This window comes from Peromyscus leucopus, chromosome 5 (assembly GCF_004664715.2).
Source record: "Peromyscus leucopus breed LL Stock chromosome 5, UCI_PerLeu_2.1, whole genome shotgun sequence".
Classification (NCBI taxonomy): Eukaryota; Metazoa; Chordata; class Mammalia; order Rodentia; family Cricetidae; genus Peromyscus; species Peromyscus leucopus.
The window spans coordinates 39,786,878-39,807,035 of record NC_051067.1 but is presented as its reverse complement, the minus strand read 5'-3'; the positions used below and the strand labels follow the sequence as shown (position 1 = coordinate 39,807,035).

General features: G+C 43.7%; 4 protein-coding genes across 4 annotated transcripts; 1 reads left to right on the top strand and 3 right to left on the bottom strand.

Moving 5' to 3' along the window:
* Nucleotides 1–913: 913 nt before the first annotated feature.
* LOC114700607 (histone H2B type 1-C/E/F/G/I) lies at nt 914–1,370 on the bottom strand. Its single transcript, XM_028880277.2, has one exon. The coding sequence runs from the start codon at nt 1,340–1,342 to the stop codon at nt 962–964; it is 381 nt and encodes a 126-aa protein (XP_028736110.1). The 5' UTR covers nt 1,343–1,370; the 3' UTR covers nt 914–961.
* A 3,604-nt stretch (nt 1,371–4,974) lies between these two features.
* LOC114700703 (histone H4) lies at nt 4,975–5,333 on the bottom strand. Its single transcript, XM_028880397.2, has one exon. The coding sequence runs from the start codon at nt 5,312–5,314 to the stop codon at nt 5,003–5,005; it is 312 nt and encodes a 103-aa protein (XP_028736230.1). The 5' UTR covers nt 5,315–5,333; the 3' UTR covers nt 4,975–5,002.
* A 3,289-nt stretch (nt 5,334–8,622) lies between these two features.
* Nucleotides 8,623–9,389, top strand: LOC114700426 (histone H1.3). The gene has a single exon (XM_028880062.2). The coding sequence runs from the start codon at nt 8,692–8,694 to the stop codon at nt 9,355–9,357; it is 666 nt and encodes a 221-aa protein (XP_028735895.1). The 5' UTR covers nt 8,623–8,691; the 3' UTR covers nt 9,358–9,389.
* Nucleotides 9,390–15,502: 6,113 nt separating this feature from the next.
* LOC114700495 (histone H3) lies at nt 15,503–16,947 on the bottom strand. Its single transcript, XM_028880136.2, has one exon. The coding sequence runs from the start codon at nt 16,262–16,264 to the stop codon at nt 15,854–15,856; it is 411 nt and encodes a 136-aa protein (XP_028735969.1). The 5' UTR covers nt 16,265–16,947; the 3' UTR covers nt 15,503–15,853.
* Nucleotides 16,948–20,158: the final 3,211 nt, after the last annotated feature.

Below are 20,158 nucleotides of genomic sequence, written 5' to 3'. Positions count from 1 at the left end.
AAAGCCAATGATTGACTTCCTTCCCACAAGACAAAATGCATGTTTTCTATTTATTAGTCTTTCCCTAATAATTTTTTTTTTTTTTATACTCAGCAGACTTGGTAAGTGATTAACCAAGTGTGGCTCTGCCTCCAGTTACATACTGCAATATTTCATTTAGTTAGAAATTTTGGCACAATACAATCTATCATCTGTGTGTCTTTCTATCTATGTAGGATCTCTTTGTATAGCACAGAATGATGAGATTAAAGATGTATGATCAGGCGGGTCAGGAACTCACGAGTACCTGGTACTGCTCCCAAATGATGGGATTAAAGGTGTGCACTACAACAAACTGCAGACCCAGGATTTTAGTGATTCCCTGACCTCTAGTTACCTTTTCATCCCATGAGTGGTAGCGTCCTGGATGGTGCAGATACCAACAGTTGAGGATATGCAGTGCAGGGTTCTCGTGTAAAACTTGAGGTGGCTTTTCCTAATGACATCAACAGCACAGCTTTTAAAAACAACACTAAATAACTGATTCAAGACTTCTCGTACATCTGGTTGGATTTTACATACTTATTTCTAAGATGAAAACATACCAAGGTTATTTGGGGTTTCATTTCTAGTGAGAACACCCTACACAAACTCCTATTGCAGTATTCATAAATAAAGGTTATTGGTATATCATAGAGATATTTCCCTGGATTAGGTAGTTGAATTTCTTGGTTATCTGGTCTTTTCAGATTTAAGGACTGGCAAAGAGTTTAGGAGCATCCTCTTTGAAAGTTCAAACATCAATTAAATGGACTCCACATGCCATTAACCTAATTTCAAAGCACTCCTACAGACAGTACTGCACTTAGAAGGGTGTGTATACTTCTCATGATTTCCTAGGTCAGCAGCATTAAAGCTCTAAGTTTTGAAGTTGTGGGTGGCTCTGAAAAGAGCCTTTGGGTTAAGAGTGCGATCGGCGCGCTCACTTGGAGCTGGTGTACTTGGTGACGGCCTTGGTGCCCTCGGACACGGCGTGCTTGGCCAGCTCCCCGGGCAGCAGCAGGCGCACGGCCGTCTGGATCTCCCGGGACGTGATGGTCGAGCGCTTGTTGTAGTGCGCCAGGCGCGACGCCTCGCCCGCGATGCGCTCGAAGATGTCGTTGACGAACGAGTTCATGATGCCCATGGCCTTGGACGAGATGCCCGTGTCGGGGTGCACCTGCTTCAGCACCTTGTACACGTACACCGAGTAGCTCTCCTTGCGGCTGCGCTTGCGCTTCTTGCCGTCCTTCTTCTGGGCCTTGGTCACGGCCTTCTTGGAGCCCTTCTTCGGGGCGGGAGCGGACTTCGCGGGCTCAGGCATGGTGAGAAAGGAACAACAGGACCTCAATGCTCAGTCTTCTGGGCTTTGTTCTTTTATAAGGGTGTTATTTAAATGAGGCATGAAAAAGCACACTTCTGATTGAGTGCTATTTAGGTGACGTCAACTAGAGTTTGCCCAATTGAAATACAGGTCGACACAAACGCCTCTCGGGAGGGAAGACAGCTGAAATTATTCACTGAATGCTTCTAGATATTTTAATTACTGTACAGTTCGTTTTAATTGGGCAAACTTTTCTTTTTCACTCAGGAATCAAAGGTCCCTCCACATTGCAACAGCAGTGCAATTTAAATGATCTCCAAACATAGCTTCTGGAAATCATTCTGGTTTTTTTTTTTGTTGTTGTTGTTTGTTTTGTAGATATATAATTAATTAGCTTTTCTGATGCCAAGGCGAATATGGAATTGATGAATTTATTAAAAAGTGGAAAAAAATCGACCATGTTCGTGTGTGTCTGACCACATTTTAGTCGAAATAGGAAGATGCCCCGGTTCTAGGAGTATCCCTTTTAACTGTTCCGGCGTTGCGCAACCAAAATCGCAATAGTATCTCTTACTAATTTGCTGGTAAGCAAAATTGAACAATTATGTTATTTAATGGCAACGATATACCTAAGGAAGTAATATGTAACAAAGAACCAGACATCAGACAATGGAGGACATTTCTATTGGTTACAAATTTTAAAATTGAGGTCTCTTATCCAATTGCCAAGCACTTCCGCGTACATCATTCATGGCGCGGCCTTTGAAGATTTCAACCAATCAGGAAGACCCGGTCGTTATAAAAAGGAACCAACGTATTTCTACTTTACAATTGGTTGTTTCCCTTAGCAATGGCTCGCACCAAGCAGACGGCCCGCAAGTCCACCGGCGGCAAGGCCCCGCGCAAGCAGCTGGCCACCAAGGCCGCCCGCAAGAGCGCCCCGGCCACCGGCGGCGTGAAGAAGCCGCACCGCTACCGGCCCGGCACCGTGGCGCTGCGCGAGATCCGGCGCTACCAGAAGTCGACCGAGCTGCTGATCCGCAAGCTGCCGTTCCAGCGCCTGGTGCGCGAGATCGCGCAGGACTTCAAGACCGACCTGCGCTTCCAGAGCTCGGCCGTGATGGCGCTGCAGGAGGCCAGCGAGGCCTACCTGGTGGGTCTGTTCGAGGACACCAACCTGTGCGCCATCCACGCCAAGCGGGTCACCATCATGCCCAAGGACATCCAGCTGGCGCGCCGCATCCGCGGGGAGAGGGCGTAATTTTGATTACATTTCCGAACAAACCCAAAGGCTCTTTTCAGAGCCACCTCCACCTTTCTATGAAAAGGGCTGCTACATAATTAGGTAAATGATAAGATTACGTAGTTGGTTTCATTCAGCATTTTTATTAAAATGTGGAAAGTTAAATCGATGATATAAAGTTATGTTAGAAACTATTGTGCTATCAACAAGAAACAGGTCGTTAGCAGGCATAAAAGGCCTAACCTGTGGTGAGAATGTCGAAGCTTCATGGTTCACAGCTCCAGGGTGCTGGCCATCAGCATGCATACTACTTTCCTTTCTTGGGTCCAGATTCTGAAGTTCCCTGAAGTGGGACATTTCAGGCAGGAACACTAGCAAAGGTAAGGGATGCCAGATGAAGATGCAGGAAGGGACAGTAAAGTGAACAGTTGAATCCTGTGCCTATGGAGAAGCAGGTAGGTGAGAAAGGAGCCCTGCAGACCTGGCCGTATTCACCCGGAAGGGTTTCTTAAAAACTGAGAAATTCAGAATTAATTTTATGCCTGCTAGATTGTTGTAAGGTGTGGAATGACCCAGGCGGGTCAAAGCTACTGTTTACCAAGCACAGAGACTCAGATATGCCAGACTGCAGACGCTGACAGGACAGGACGAGGCCCAGCGCTCACCTTTCTTTCACTAATTGTTGCCCTTGCTGTTCGCCTTCTCAGACTCACAGTAGAGTACGTACCGCCTATTCTCAGGTTGTCCTCCCTTACTGTAGCTCTGTACCACACTGTACAGGATGTATAAACTAGAATATTTATGTATTAAACATAAACCTGTTAAGTCTAGAATGTGGACTCACAAAAGCTACAGACAAAAAAACCGAAGTGCTTTGTACGGGGCCACCTTTCTGCTTAGAACTGAAGTTGAGGTTTTCTGAGAGCTTACTAGTAAATTTGATTATATGAGTTGTTCACACGAACTGTGTTTAAATCCCACCAGGCTAATAGAGTTTAAAAAGCCTTCTTCAAAGGTAAGGTTTTGGTCTTAACTGACATTCTACATGGGTATTCTTGGTCAAAATCTCATGGTCATACTGCAGGCCAAAGAGACTTAGAGGGAAGCCAGTTTCTTCTTAACAGCCTTTAATTTTATTTGGCCTGAGTGCCTACTGTGTGTTAGGCTCCGTACTTGGCACTGGCACTCCTTGGCCCAGGTAGGAAGGGGACAGACCGCACATGTATATATGGTGATTTCATTTGGAAAAGTGTTCAGTCTAGTCAGGAGTAGAATGCATGGTTAGGGTGAGACTATGGAGGCCAGACAGATGTCACACAAAACACAGGAGTTGGGATTTTATTATTTAGGTACAGGATAATCAATTGAGACAATTCTATTTTTGTACAATGAAATGAAAAAAAAAATAAACTGCTTAAGAAACACTGCAATGGTAAGGGAAACAGTGTAAGGCCGTAGGTGTCCTGTAAGGCACCTCTGGTCACTATACTGTATTGATTATAAGAAGGCAAGGCTGGGTGGCGCTGGCACACGCCTTTAATCCCAGTACTCAGGAAGCAGAGCCAGGTGGATCTGTGTGAGTTCAAGGCCAGCCTGGTCTACAGAGCCAGATCTCCAGGACAGCTCCAAAACTACACGGAGAAACCGTCTCGAAAAAGAAAAAGAAAAAAAAAAAAGGCAAAAGACTAATACCATTTTCTTTTGGGGCTTGGATGTCTTACCAACCTCACACTGTGGAGAGACGACAATCAGAGACTGGATAATTCAACAGACAACTCACGTTTAAAGTCACTGGGCTAGGACCTAGAAAGCAAACATAAAAATGGGAAAAACAGGACGTGTGCCAGTGAGCATGTAATCTTGACATTGCTAAATTAGGAGTGGCAAATGGCCCGGAAGCTTGCTTTTGAACTCAATTTGAAGACTGGTTTGGGCTCTGTAGAACTTGAATCCTTAGTTTGGAGGTAAATAATTCGACGTGGAGGGAGAGCCTGAATCACAATAGGATAAAGCCTAATTTAATGAGTAGTAGGAGCATTTCATTGACGGACAAGTGATCCCTTACATGGTAATGAGATCTGTCACTCTGGAACTATGCTGCCAGGTAAGAGTTAGGATGGGAGGGTGTGGAACCTCAGCCTTCAGCGCAGGAAGTTAATGTACGGCTGTAACAAAGGTACACAGGGCTCGAGTCTTGCACCATTAATCATAGCGTATTCTTAAAAAAAAAAATATATATATATATATATATATATATATGCCAACACTCATCCCTTACTCAGAAATCTCCGGACCGCCATGCTAACCGTACTGTCGGGGAACTTGGGGTTGAGAAATGAAGCAACAAGCCCTTTCATGATAAAGTGGGTGGCCCTGAAAAGGGCCGTTAGAGAAAGCCAAGTGGGAGCCGGAGCAGCTCAGCCGCCGAAGCCGTAGAGCGTGCGTCCCTGGCGCTTGAGCGCGTAGACCACGTCCATGGCCGTGACGGTCTTGCGCTTGGCGTGCTCCGTGTAGGTGACGGCGTCGCGGATCACGTTCTCCAGGAAGACCTTCAGCACCCCGCGGGTCTCCTCGTAGATGAGGCCGGAGATGCGCTTGACGCCGCCGCGCCGGGCCAGGCGGCGGATGGCGGGCTTGGTGATGCCCTGGATGTTGTCGCGCAGGACTTTGCGGTGGCGCTTGGCGCCTCCTTTTCCGAGACCCTTTCCACCCTTGCCGCGACCAGACATGTTGAAGGATCTCAGCTGAAGTCAAACTACTCAAGCGCCCTCTACAGCTGCTATATATACGAGAACTGCGGACCTCTTAGGGAACTGAAAAGGCGCGGGCGGGAAGGTGCTTTTGTATCCGCCCCTCTACCTCACCGGCTGGCTGACTTTACTGCCTGGAGGAAGGCACTGGCGCTGTGCTTGAGGGAAATGTGCGTCTTCCGCTTTCCTCTTGGAGTTCTTAGTTACCAGGTCTTAGTCTTCAGGAGTGTGCTTGTGGGTTCTGACAGCTGATACTTGATTATTGTCCTAACCATACATCATTTGTAAAAAGGAGGTTGTAGCCGCACACTTGCCTACAAAACCAGACATAGTTCAATAAGATTGCCTTTTAAGTGGAAGGTTTAGAAAAAAGTAAAGTCATTTTTTGCTAGCATTATTAAATCTGACCTGTCATGAAGTTTTGTCGTTGTCAGAGGCCTGCACAAGCTCCGTTTTCAAATCTCTATGAAGGGAGCTGGTATTGATCAAATATATGTACTGTTTTTCATCTCATGAAATGCTGTTTCATCTGGAAAGATGAAGACTTGCCCAGGCTGGAGAGCTAGTCCTCTTTTTAAAAAAAGCTATTGTTGTTGGGGTGGGTTCTGTGTCTCGTAGCCTTGCTATCCCCTGTTGTCTGTTGCAAGGAAACAGCGAATAACGTTTGCAAATCAAACAAGAACACCCAAATTCTGTAAAGTAACATCTCAATAAAGTTACAGAAGTAAGGCTGTACACATACGTCACTGTGATATGTGTGATAGGAGAATTTCGATGTTTTCTCACGCTGCACACAATTTGGTTCAGTGCCCTTCTGTGATGACAGAAGAGGAAAAACTATTTTAAAAAAAGTCCCAATTACTCAGAATGTAGTTGGTGTTTAGCTTATCCCTATTAACCCACAGAGATTTCCCACAGTTCTTTTCAGAAAGACACGTTTTACATCCCATTTACTCTAAATGCCAGAATGCCAAAAAACCTGGTGAACACACCAGGTTTCAACACAGAGTGGCACATCCTCCCTCCCCACCTAAAGGACTCAAAGGCCACGTATGGGAAAACTAACTTCGGGGTGAGGGGTCGGATGGGGCATCAGCTCAGCATATTCCTAGCTGTTTCCCAGTATCGTCGTGAAGCAGCAATAGCCTGGTTGCATTGACCTTGCTCTGAGACGTGTTAAACACAGTTTCAGTTATGCAGACTCTGGATGGGAATGTGCTGTATACTGGAGAAGGGGCCTTTCTAAAGACAGGGAGGATTCAGAATATTCCTCAAGCATACTAGAGTCTATTCAGCTTCCACATGTGAAAGACATTACAGATGTGGGGCGGGGGAGTGGGGTCAGGAACCTAATATTTGGAAGCATTCATTTAAATACTTAAAAGTGCCCAATTTAGAAAATGAAATTAATGCAGACTGCTTATGCTTGGATGAAAGTTTCAGGTTGCCACAATCTTCATGTAATGTCAATGGAAGGGAATGTACAATCGAGAACTCTAACTTCTGGACCTTAGGAGCACATTTGACTCCGCTAACGCTGTCTCCTTCCCCTTATTTTATTTTCTCTTCTTGATACTTATCTCATTGTTACTATTTTCTGAAACAGAGTTTTTCTGTGTAGCCCTAACTGTCATGGAGCTGGCTCTGCAGACCATGCTGTCCCCAACTTTAGAGATCCACCCTTCTCTGTTTCCAGAGTGATGGGATTAAAGGCGTGGAGCACCACCGCCTGCCCGGTTGATACTTACCTTATACAAACACACTTTCCTAGAGCTTTCGAAAGTTTTAGATTTTATAATACCCATGAACATGTCCTGTAGGATGAAGCATGAGACTCGTATCTCTCAGCATTAGTATGTTAATGGTATACATTTGTGTGTGTCTATCTAACACAAAATTGAAAGAAGATGAAGCCATAAGTTTTGGCTAGTTATAGTAATGATAAGTCGCCAGACCACAGCAGTAACAAAGTTAACTGTATGCCAAATATTAGGAAAGAGAATTTAATGGTTCTAAAACTTTCTCATAGATGGGGGGTTTAAATAGTCATAACGCCCAGACTCGTGCAAGAATGAAATGGGAATATCTGCTAACTGAATAAATATAAGTACGCAATTGTAAGTAGTTAGCAACTGCTGTCATTATCCAATAAGAATCCAGCTATATCAGCTTCATTGTATTGCAAACTCATGGAGATAGAGTTTTCAAGTCATTCCTGCTCACTCTGAAATGTTTGTTCACGTTCTCAGGTGGATACAACCAGCTAATAATTTTGCTTGTGACAAACTATTATATATGTAATAAGAATTATAAAAATTCAAAAACAGATTTTCCTTTCAAATCTGTTTGTTTTCCAATATTGGTATTCAAAATATTCTAAAACACAAGAAACATGTAGAAAATGCTATGATAGATATTGGTCAGGGGGAAAAGCTTTATGAGTGTCCTGAAGTCACATGTTTTTCTAAAAAAGGAATGAGTTTTCAAGCCAGGTTATATTCCACTGTTCTTCAGCTTCCAGGAACTTATGTCCCTTCCTAACCTAGGTTTCTTCTTCCATGAATGTGTGAGTTGGTCTCCCCTGTTCAGAGTCTGAAGAAATGTGCTTGGAGCTGTTGATCTAGAATAGGAAAGGCACAGACTCATTCCATCTCCAGAAAATGGCTAAATCACTAAAACAAGGACATCGAACCGGAATTACACACTATGGTATCTCGAATACCTTAAAAAACAATCGATATTTTATACAATAATCATTCCCCAGGCACGCACAACTTTCCCGTCCAGTGCCAATTCCTAGAGCTCGGTGCAGACCGCCCCGGGAGCGCCTGTGCTGTTACCTCCGCGAAAAACCCGAATTTCCCTACGTATTTGAGTCAAAAGAAGTTCGTCTATACAATCTAGACACGATAAGAATGTGCAGAACCATATCCTGAAATAAAAGTTTGCGAATGATGGCGAGAGAAATAGAATTTTTAAGGAAAACCTTAAAGTTGTCTCAATTTACGTTAAGTTTGAAAGAGAGTTGGGGCAATCAGGGTAGTTTCAGGCTGGCCACTTTGAATATAGCTGTACAAACTGAGGCAAGAATGAAGCCTACAGGCTCTCGGATCAGTTTCCCCCAGGTTCCCAATGATTTCGTGCCCATATTTCTTTTATTTTTACTCTTTTTTAAGGGGCAACAAACACAGCCACAAGGCAGAGCTGAAGATCCCTTCTCTGGCGGCGCGGCGCACGGCGCAGGGAACCAATCACCACGCAGCTTCTCTCTATATAAACCCAGAGCCTTCAGCACCGGGAACAACCCTCTCTGACAGTTTGCGCTTACTTTTGGCTTTCCTAGCGAGGCGTAAGCCATGTCTGAGACCGCGCCAGCAGCCCCCGCTGCTCCTGCACCTGTGGAGAAGACACCTGTGAAGAAGAAGGCGAAGAAGACCGGCGCCGCCGCGGGGAAGCGCAAGGCGTCCGGACCCCCGGTGTCCGAGCTCATCACCAAGGCTGTGGCCGCCTCCAAGGAGCGCAGCGGCGTGTCCCTGGCCGCGCTCAAGAAGGCGCTGGCGGCCGCCGGCTACGATGTGGAGAAGAACAACAGCCGCATCAAGCTGGGGCTCAAGAGCCTGGTGAGCAAGGGCACCCTGGTGCAGACCAAGGGCACCGGCGCCTCCGGCTCCTTCAAGCTCAACAAGAAGGCGGCTTCCGGCGAGGCCAAGCCCAAAGCCAAGAAGGCAGGCGCGGCCAAGGCTAAGAAGCCCGCGGGCGCAGCCAAGAAGCCCAAGAAGGCGACTGGGGCCGCCACACCCAAGAAAGCCGCCAAGAAGACCCCGAAGAAGGCGAAGAAGCCAGCTGCAGCTGCAGGGACCAAGAAAGTTGCCAAGAGCCCGAAAAAGGTGAAGGCAGCTAAGCCCAAGAAGGCAGCCAAGAGTCCAGCGAAGGCGAAAGCCCCCAAGCCCAAGGCCTCCAAGCCTAAGGCGGCCAAGCCGAAGCCCACCAAGGCAAAGAAGGCCGCCCCCCGTAAGAAGTAAAGTGGCGCGTCCTGCCTTAAATCTCAAAACGGCTCTTTTCAGAGCCACCCACAGATCTCATTCAAAAGAGCTGAACTTTCTGGTAATGTGTTTTAAATTGCCTTTTGTGTCATTGGTCAGCTGACTCCACCTTAGCGGCCTGAAGTGTAGAGCTGGGTTACATCGCGGAGTTCTTTCTGTAGGTGCCCAGGGTATGGGTCTACGTGTCCTGGAGGGTCTTGGGTCTTAAGTGTCCTGCACAGAGCTAGTGTGAGTCATTTAACCATCAATTTGTTGGCTCCGGGCCGATGCAATTACTAGGGAAGAGCATTGGCCTCCTGGGCGGGTTCTGTCTACACAGGCGTTTTTACGCTCACAACCTTGGCGGGCGGTCCTCTAGTCTCTACGCCTAGGCAATCCAATCCGACAACGGGGTTACAGGCTGGAGTTCAGTCTGAAGTTTTTCCAATCGGTCTGCCGACCGTGGTTTTGAGAATTACCCAATCAGATCGTCCTCAGTAATGAGTAGGGACACGTTGCACCAATCAGAGATGGAGACACTTTGCATTTGGGTAATGGGACGCTGGCATCTTTCTCGGTCCCTGCCCCTCTGCTTGCCCCTCTGGAAATTCTGTGGGTCCTAAGGGTATGAGAGGCTGAGATGTTGAATTTTTTTGTTTGCTTAGAAATGGAAAGAGATTTAATTTTCCCAATAGCTCTCCACCCTTGGAATTTTTAGGGAGTGATCACATTGTCATTCTGCTTAAATTTGTGGAAGCTTTTAAAAACATCCTGACGGTAAGTTTTAGTAAAAGTCAGCACTTTTGGCATTTTTACATACCGCATTGCTTCCTTATACATTAATGTGAGTTTATGTACTCTTCCTTATTTGGTGAGTAGAACAGTAGACAATGTGAAGAAACATTTTTGGAATGCTGTCTGGTTTGCAACTGGCCTTCTGAAAGTTAGGCAAGAAAAAAAGCATACACACACAAAAAAGCTGAACTGATTTTGTGGCTGTCATTTCTATGTCATCATTGTAGGTATTCAAGTTTTTTTTTTTAAATTTTTAATGGAGTTCCTGGTAGTAAGATATTACATAGCACTTAAATTCTTTTTCATTATGTGTATTTGTGTGTGTGTAGGTCAGGGCATAACTTGCAGCAGTCAGTTCTCTTCTTCCCCCGTGTGGGCTTCAGGCCTTGTGGAAAGCGCCTGTACCGACTAAAATACCACATGTGTGTTCTTATAAGGCTGTATTTCAACCTAGCATTTCCTTAAGAGGGGAGTGGACCACTTAGAGATGGTTCAGTAGGTAAGGAATCTTGTAGACTGAAGACCTGAGTTAAATCCCAGGGACCCTTGTGATGGAAAAGAACAGATGCCTGCAAGGTGTCCTTGGACTCCCAAAGGCCAGGGTCTGTGTAACCCACACCCACACCAGAGAAGGTAATACTGTAGTGATAGACACTGAATTTGAGCTTCATGTAATTATAAAAATAACCGAGAGGATAGGCACCTTCCTATTACATTTCCACGTGCCCATGGTGTGGTCTGTGTAAGCAGACACTTGCAGAATATTCTTCAATTGTTGTGTCTCCAAATGAAGTTCATGTTTTGAGTATTCCTTCTGTCTGTAGCAGGAGTTGATTATCTGATGTTGCTAAAAATGATGAATGAATACACAGGCAAAATATTTTATGGTAACTATTTTTCTTATCTTGTATACTTTAAGTACGTAAAAATCATTGTTTTAAGAATGTATGGTAGCTTTCCACAGCCATTCCCATTGACTGCACGGCAAAAAGGAAGTTGGGGAGTGCTGAGCAGGTCCCCAATGGGACAAGGCCCAGTAGACATGGCTGTTGCCATAGTTATGCCCTTTCATCCCAGCTCTCGGGAGGCAGAGGTGGCCGTCTTCCTTTCCTCTTGTTTCTTTCTTGGAATGTGCTTTTGATTGAATATCTAAAATCCCTTGAGCTGAATTAGAATACTGTCTGATATCAATTGGATTTAGAGATTTAAAATACATTTACCAATATATACTAGAATGTATATGAACACAATGGGGATGTTTTTCTGACCCTTCCTCTTTATGGCCTAATTTATTTCCATCTCCCTTTCCTGTTGAAGTATGCAACTTCAAATTTTGGGGGAATCTACAAAATATAAAAAAAGTGTCCAAATGTGAAATGTCAATATATACAATATGTGGATGGAGTAGAGAACATAAACAAATAAGTAAATGGTATTTTTGAATTTTCGTGCATTTTAGCTATCATTTCTGCAATACAAAAGTTGCTGGCTATTTATGGATTATCTTGCTTTTTTTTTTTTTCTAAATCCATCATTGAGGATCATTGTCATATTAAATACTCTAATAACAAAAGACATGTGAACAAATGAGATAGCTTGTAGTTTTACATAGCACAGGAAACTTTGAACTCCAACCCATGGGTAATTTAAACACTTTATTTTTCAGTAATAAAAGAACTGATAGGGCCACAATAATACAGGAATTGGATATTCTCTTTTATAAGACCATATTTAAACTTCACTCTTTGGGAAGGAATGTACATATATACATATATACACTGCTAATGATTTGTTTGCTTAGTTACCTAGGTGTCATCCAAATGACTGGCTCAGGAGGAATGTCTAAGGTCTTTGGTGTTTTTGAACACCCACTCCTAATACAGAGGGGATTTTATAAGGAGAAAAGCACCAACATGTATCATTGTGTAGAAATATGATTGGAGGGAATGCATATAATTTATTTCTGGGACACTATGTGATGAGACCTAGCCAGGCCCGTTTCTTATTCTTCTTCGCCTCCATGTGACATTCTTCTTCCTAGGGATGGGCAGAACTTCATAACTGATGATGTGTTGTGATCTACTTTTGGACAAATGAGATTTGTGGATTTTGAAAATTATTATCATCATTATTAGTATGGCTAGCTGCAAGATTAAAAGGTTGGTGAAGATGACTGTTTTAGTACTTATTGCTTACTTTGAGATGTATGGCTCTGGTTTTCCTACCCTGGGGAAGAGACAGTCTTGTTTCTAAGCCTTGTCTTTGGAGGAGGTAGAGATGAGAATTGAAGTTAAGAATTTTTACTTCTGAAACACTTCTGACACTAAACTTATTGTATTATTTTGAATTTTGTAAAACTTTGTTCTGTTATTATTATTATTGTTATTATTATTATTATTATTATTAGAGACAGGGTCTCACTATGTGTGTAACTCCTGATACAGACCAGGCTGGCTTTGAACTCATAGAGATCCACATGCCTCTGCTTACCAGTCCTGGGGTTTAAAGGTGTGTTTCACCATGAGAAAGCCCAGTTTTGAGTGTTTGAGACAGTCTATTCACCTCTCCCATGATAACCTCAGACTCACTACACAGCCAAGGATAACTGAATTTCTGATCCTGCCTCCATTCTCATATTTTGGGATTACAGGTATCTGCCACTGTGCACATCTTCTGACACTTTAATTTTGGGGTATTTTGAAAAAAATCATGCCTGTAAGCCTGAAATGACTATACAGCATTATGTATCACTCATCAGATGTCACACACATGGTCATCTTTTGGATGAAGTATCACATTGTATGCACTACCTGTGTGTGTGGGCTGATGAACAGCCTAGATATGGCAATTAGTTTTCATAAATTTCAATGTGGGAGAAAATATTTAAAGTTGGAAGTACTAACCATTTTACATTTTTTAAAAATTAGAACTTAAATATACAGAGTTAAAGCTTGCAGCAAGCTTTTAAAGATACATTTTTATATTATTAAATGTTGGAAATAAAGTAATCAAGTGTTATTAACCAAAATTAGTGAAGTATTAGAGATACTTTAAAAATGTTTTTTTATGTTACTAGTTATTTTGAGTTTCAAAAAAAGGTACCTATAAGTTACAAGATGCACATGTGTGATTTTAACTGACTTGTTTCATGATTCTTCCTAAAAGCACTTGAGTGTCAACTCCTGTTCTTATTGGTTGTCTTGACAGGCATTAGGTTTATAATGGGCAACATCAGTTTCATAGCCCACCTTCCACTTACTATCTGAAAAGGTGGAGGTATCAGGGTTTCATTAAATCTCATTGGGTGGAAGCTACCTCCCCTTTGCCAGAGGAATGAAATTGATGTTCTGGTCTGGCCTTGGATAGAAATATGGCATTCTGATTTGGTTTAAAGATTACAGCATTAGCCGGGCAGTGGTGGCGCACACCTTTAATCCCAGCACTCGGGAGGCAGAGCCAGGTGGATCTCTGTGAGTTCGAGGCCAGCCTGGGCTACCAAGTGAGTCCCAGGAAAGGCTCAAAGCTACACAGAGAAACCCTGTCTCGAAAAAACAAAACAAAACAAAACAAAACAAAAAAAAAAAAGATTAGAGCATTGCCTATTCATCATTTAGCTAAAAGACCCCACCACCACCACACACACACATCCTACTTAAAAAAAAAAAAAGCTGATATCTTGAAGATGTGTTAATGACCTGAGAAAAATAATTATCCACTTAATGGGATAGTGTACTTACATGTTCCAGGAGTCCCTTTTAAAAAGATGATGTTTCCTGACAAGTTTTCTAAGTTCTAAATAAAAAACAATACATTTTTATCTGTCCTTTTTCTAGTCTTTTTCTTCCCTTATGAGGCAGTCTTTTTTTCTTTTTCTTTTCCCCCCAAAGACAGGGTTTCTCTGTACTTTTTTCTCTTCTCTTTTTCTTTCCTTATAAGGCAGTCTTTTTTTCTTTTTGTCTCCCCCCCCCCCCCCCCAAAGACAGGGTTTCTCTGTACCCCTGGCTGTCCTGGAACTGACTCTGTAAACTAGGCTGGCCTCAGACTCAGAGATCCTCCTGCCTCTGCTTCTGGAGTGCTGGATTTAAAGGCCTGTGCCACCACAACCTGCCAGAATCTTACTATGTATGTAGTACTGGCCTGGCCTGAACTTGCTATCTAGACCAGGCCTGCCTCTCTGCTGGCCAAGTGGGGGGATTAAAGGCATGGAGCACCTTGTCCAGTTTTTCTTTCCTAAGCCTATTTGCCTTTGATACTCTCGGCTTCTGCTTTCTCTGAAGAACCCCCTCAATTCCCCTTTACAAATGCTTGCCAACTCCAGTGGCTGAACATCCGTGCTTTCTAGGACCCCAATTCAAAAGGCATAGCCATTTCCTTCTTTTTGGCACCTGCCAAGATTTTCAGCTTTCTTGCCATTCCCCTCCCACTCAGAAACTCTAAAAATGTGTTTTTTTTTTTTGATTTTCGAGACAGGGTTTCTCTGTGTAGCTTTGGTTCCTGTTCTGGATCTCAATCTGTAGACCAGGCTGGCCTTGAACTCAGAGATCAGCCTGGCTCTGCCTCCTAGGGCTGGGATTAAAGGCGTGTGCCACCACCACCAGGCAGCAAAACAAACAAACAAACAAAGAAAAACAAAACAAACAAACAAAATGCTTCTTGACCTTCCTTCTGAGTCTGTTTGCAGTTTTTATTTATTATTATTTTTTTAAATCAGGATTTTGGTATGTAGCTCTGCCTGGCCTTGGACTTGCTATGTAGAACAGGTTGGTGAACTCACAGATCTGCCTGTCTCCCAGTTGGAATTAATGGCGTGAGCCAACACACCCAGGTAAATTCTTTTATTGAGATCAAGAATCCTTGGCAACTTAAGTTTTGTTAAATCTTAAAAATAATGAAATTAGCAGGGTGGTGGTGGCGCAGGCCTTTAATCCGAGCACTCGAGAGGCAGAGGCAGGTAGATCTTTGAGTTTGAGGGCAGCCTGGTCTACAGAGTGAGTTCCAGGAAAGGCGCAAAGCTACACAGAGAAACCCTGTCTCGCAAAACCACAAAGAAATTAACCTAGGTTAGGTAGTAGCACTGGTCTATAACAATGGTGAAATGGAGGCAGGAAGGTCAGTTCAATGTCATTCTCAGCTAAAATAAGAGCTGCAAGCCAGCCCAGGAAATATGAAACTGAAATTTAACAAAAATGTAAGTTATTACCAAAGCCCCTAAATTGTTAGCATTTGTGTTCCAAATTACAGACATTGCTACTTGGAAACGTGAAACATTGTCAAAGTTAATGCTACAGTTTTGGTACCTGTTACAATTGTACAATGTAACAAGAACGATAAAACTCCATAATCAAACCTGTGAATTATACCTAACACTAGGTCGTGTTTTATTAATACCTAGTAAATCTGTTTTAGCCGGGCACAGTGGCACTTAGACCCAGCACTCGGGAGGGGAAAGGCATGCAAATGTCTTCAAAGTTATTGCACAAGTTGGGTTCCAGAACCAGCAGGTCTGAAAACCCAGTGTCAAAAACATCTTTGTACCGTGAAAGTAGTCTTCGTGGATGAACACAAACCAGGAAGTATCGTCTGGATGAAGCACCCTCCAAACCCTAATGCTGCGCAAGTACTACAGCATCTTCTGCGGACAATGGAGTTGGCTCTGAAAAGAGCCTTTTTAGTTTGTCGATGTGCCAATGTGGAAAAGGTCTCAAGCCCTCTCCCCGCGGATGCGGCGGGCCAGCTGGATGTCCTTGGGCATGATGGTGACCCGCTTGGCGTGGATGGCGCACAGGTTGGTGTCCTCGAACAGACCCACCAGGTAGGCCTCGCTGGCCTCCTGCAGCGCCATCACGGCCGAGCTCTGGAAGCGCAGGTCGGTCTTGAAGTCCTGCGCGATCTCGCGCACCAGGCGCTGGAACGGCAGCTTGCGGATCAGCAGCTCGGTCGACTTCTGGTAGCGCCGAATCTCGCGCAGCGCCACGGTGCCGGGCCGGTAGCGGTGCGGCTTCTTCACGCCGCCGGTGGCCGGGGCGCTCTTGCGGGCGGCCTTGGTGGCCAGCTGCTTGCGCGGGGCCTTGCCGCCGGTGGACTTGCGGGCCGTCTGCTTGGTGCGAGCCATAGTGAAGAAGCGAGGGGAGAAGGCTGCAGGCGCTGGTATTTATACAGGAAACGCGTCGCTCTGATTGGACCTTGGCCAGCAGCTCTCAGGCTTCCGTCGCAATTTGCGGAAGTGCTTCTAGGGCTTGACGATTGGCCGATTTTTGTCGTGCAGTTTTTGATTGCTGCATTCCAAAGGCAAGTCCGCCCCCCCTGCGTAATCAGTCCTGAAACCACTATCTTATACTCAAGCCCGGAAGCTCCTCATTGAGGATCGTTACTTCTCTGCTGTTTGGGAACTGGACTTGATGTACACAAAACATGCTTCAAGAACAAAGTGCCTCGGAATTTTAGTTTAGCCACTTCCCCTAACTCCGCCACCTTTTCTGCCCTAATAGTCTCAGTTGTTATTTCTCGTACATATTTTGAAAATGCTTATACCGTTTAGCTGGCGGCGATAACCTTATGAGTGAGGCTTTGTTTTCCACCCCCAGGATCTCAGAATCATGCTCAGTTCAAAAAAACCTACCGTTTTACGCCTTAGTGTCGCCACAGAAATCGACAGAAGTGCACTTACATCTTAAAAATGTAAATTTCTTTCGAGATAACGTCAGCACAGTCGCTGTTTATTTACACTATGTGTTGGCATAGCGAGAAAGCATCTTCACTAGGGAAAGATGGCGGCGCAGTGTTTCAGGTCCTTTGTGACAGCACAAAGGCCCCGCGTTCGCTTCCGCGGAGATCCGAGGCTCCAGGATACAGAGGATGCTTGGCTACTGCCCACATTATAGAATTCCTTTCCTTAATTTCAGGTCGAAACCCGATATTTACAATTTATTTTAAAATTATGATATAGACGTGTAATGGTGATTATAAAAAGAATCCTGAGGATACAAAATTACAACCTACAGTTTTCAGTCAACCTAGTTATGCAAAAATAGTCATTTCTTTCAACACTGTCACTAAGTATTAGAATTTTATTTTCACTCTTTAGTTTACTGACTTCTTAGGTCCAATCAGAGTTTAGATTGATAACTCCTCGTTTACATATTCCTGCATTCTTGCACAGTAACTTTGGAAAGATTCTTAATGCTTTTCAATTTAGTAGCATTATTGCTCAGTTTACCAGGTCCAAGGCAAAGATCTTCGATTTAACTTTCTAAGCATCTTACCACAGCTAGTGCTCAGAGACCTGTTTGTCATTAAAGTACACTTTTTTTTTTTAGCAAGATGGCATGACCTTTGGCAAATCGTAGTTGAGTAGATGTAGTTGAGTAGATGTCAAGGCTTAAAAACTTTGCTATTAAAATGGCCACCAACACATGTTCATGCTAGTCCCAAGGTGAAGATAATATTCCTGGAATGTGATGCAAAATTTTTACAGAGTAATAGATTATTTCCTTTTTTCTTCTAACTCTTCTTTTACTTATCAGATGATGTTTCAATTTTTGTTTTATTTAGATAGTATGTTAGCCCACTATATTATTTATTTTGCATGACAGACTTCTTCAAATTCAGTGGCTTTAAAGTGCAGATGGGCTGTCTTCTAGTTTCTCTGTGCTGGGTACGGTTCTAGCAGATCTTTGTAGGACTATAGCAAAAATGTAGATCAGGGTTGAGGTTTACTAGATAAACTCTACTGGAGCAGGATCATTCTGCACACTCTAAATGAAGTAATGCAGGTGCTGGTCTTATGTTCTGTTTTTTTCAGAGCTGTTGGTGTGGTAGGTGTGGATGAGGGCCCTAGAGGGCTAGGAGAAAAATGGGAGACAGCCACAGGCGCTGGTTGATGTGTAAGGACCGGCTAGTTTTGTCATATGTTAGGAGCTGAGTTAATCTGGGCCCCACCTGCTGCTGGACAATGGAAGAAGGAGGGGTTCATCCCCTCTTGGCCTCCCTGACCTCACCTGTCGGCACATTTATTCCTGGACTGGCATTGGAGCCAACTTCTTCGGGATTCCAGCACACACAGAAGCCCAGCTGAGACACACAGCCCTGTGGGACTGAGTGACTACAGATTCTTGGACTTTCTGTTCACAGTTAGTAACTCTAGCCATTGTTGGATTAGTTGGACTGCAGTTTGTAAGTCATTCCAAGAAACTCCTCTCTTTTTTCCCCATTCCATAACTTCTGTGACACTAGAGAACCCTAACAGTGTCTTTCAGAATTTTGATTAATTCAGTTAATCTGAAACCATGAATGTGTGAAGACAAGGGATGAGCCCCAGATATCTTGAGATACTTTTAAATGGTTTTCTGTCCAGCCTTGTATAAAAATTAGACAGGTAAAGTGGAAAAAAAAATCCATTGTAACCTAATTTCCCAGTTGTCCAGCTGGGTTCCCTGTGCCAATTATTCTCAAGAGAAATATACATATCAATATGTCTTACACAGCTTAGGGGCCCTCATAAGTGAAGACCCACAGAAGATCTAGTTAGACACTTATGATTTTGACAAAGCTGTGAAATCTGAAAATGAGAAGAAAAGGGATTTGGTAAAGGCTTGTAACTAAGCTTGGAACAGAAGCTGGGACGATTCAGTTCAGATTAGTTCACAGTGCTTTCTATTTGCAATCCATAGCTCCTGTGGTAAATGCTGCTTTCCCTGGATTATAGGGAATGCATCTGCTGTGGGCTGGAGGTGAGTGTTGTTTCCTGCTTGGAAGCAGGAAGATACAGGGCAAGTCAAGGTGAGCTTCTTATAGCTGCTGTTTTTTTTTTCTTTTCTTTTCTTTTTCTGTTGGTGTATAGGTGTTTTCCCTGCATGTGTAGTTACACCACTTGCATGCAGTGATCTTGGAGGCCAGAAGAGGGCATCAGATGACTGGGACTGGAATTAGAGAGGGTTTTCAGTTTATGGGAACTGTACTGTGTGCTCCTTGGAAAGGCAGTAAGTGGTCCTAAACAGCTGTGGCATCTTCAGCCCCAACAGCTCTTATTTTTTAAGTGTACAAATGTAGCTCTAAAAAACGTGTCCAAATCTCCTATTTGGGGCTTGGATGGTCTGCCACTATGTAAAGCCAGACTTAAGGATAAAACTGACTTTCTAAAATTTGAATCATAATTTTTTTCCCTAGTAATAAAATCAGAAAGGCTTTGGCTGAGTCCCTAAAGGATTATGTCTGGCTTGTTCTCTTTCTTGTTTTGGTCTATAAAAAGCAACAAACAAACAAACAAATAAAAAGAACAAAAACAAAAAAAACCTTGCTAGATGTGTCGGAGGCCTGTGATCACAGTACTCTGTAGACTGAGGCAGGAGGATATGGAATTCCAGACACGCCTGGCCTGCTTAGTGAGGTGATTATGAATGGCTGGGCTGAATAGGTCAACCTGAGCAACTTAGTGAGACCATGGTGAAAAAACAGCCCCACACCCCGGAGATGAACCTTTAATAAGGACCTTAAAGACAGTGACATGGAAAAAAATGTATTTGCAGACATTTTAATTGTCAATTATTCTCTAGTAAAAGTGCTATATTCTTGATATATTAATTGTAGCAGTTTATACACAAAGTAAAATTTAAAAGTTCAGTCTCTAGCAGTTGTAAGGGGAAAAAATGTAACAATTAAAAGGGCAGAGGGAAACAAAAAGAAATAAAAGAAAAACAAAAAGAATAAAGATGCTACTGGACCCCAATAATGAGAGGTGGGCCCCACGACCTAGAGGTACATGATCCAGGAGTCTGGAGAACTCGCAGACAGAGTCAAAGAGCAATGTTTGTTTGTAATTGAGGGGCAGAGGATTTTGGCTTCACCAGACCTAGAAACTGTTTTTCTGGATGAACTGATTTGAGGAACTGTGGGGTGGGAGACGAGTTGCTAGTTTTTGAAGTCTCAGGGCACTGGGGCTTGTGGTGAGGTTTCCTACACAGTAGATTCCAGAACCATGGGCTTGTTTCAGGTCCATGTTTTTTTTTTT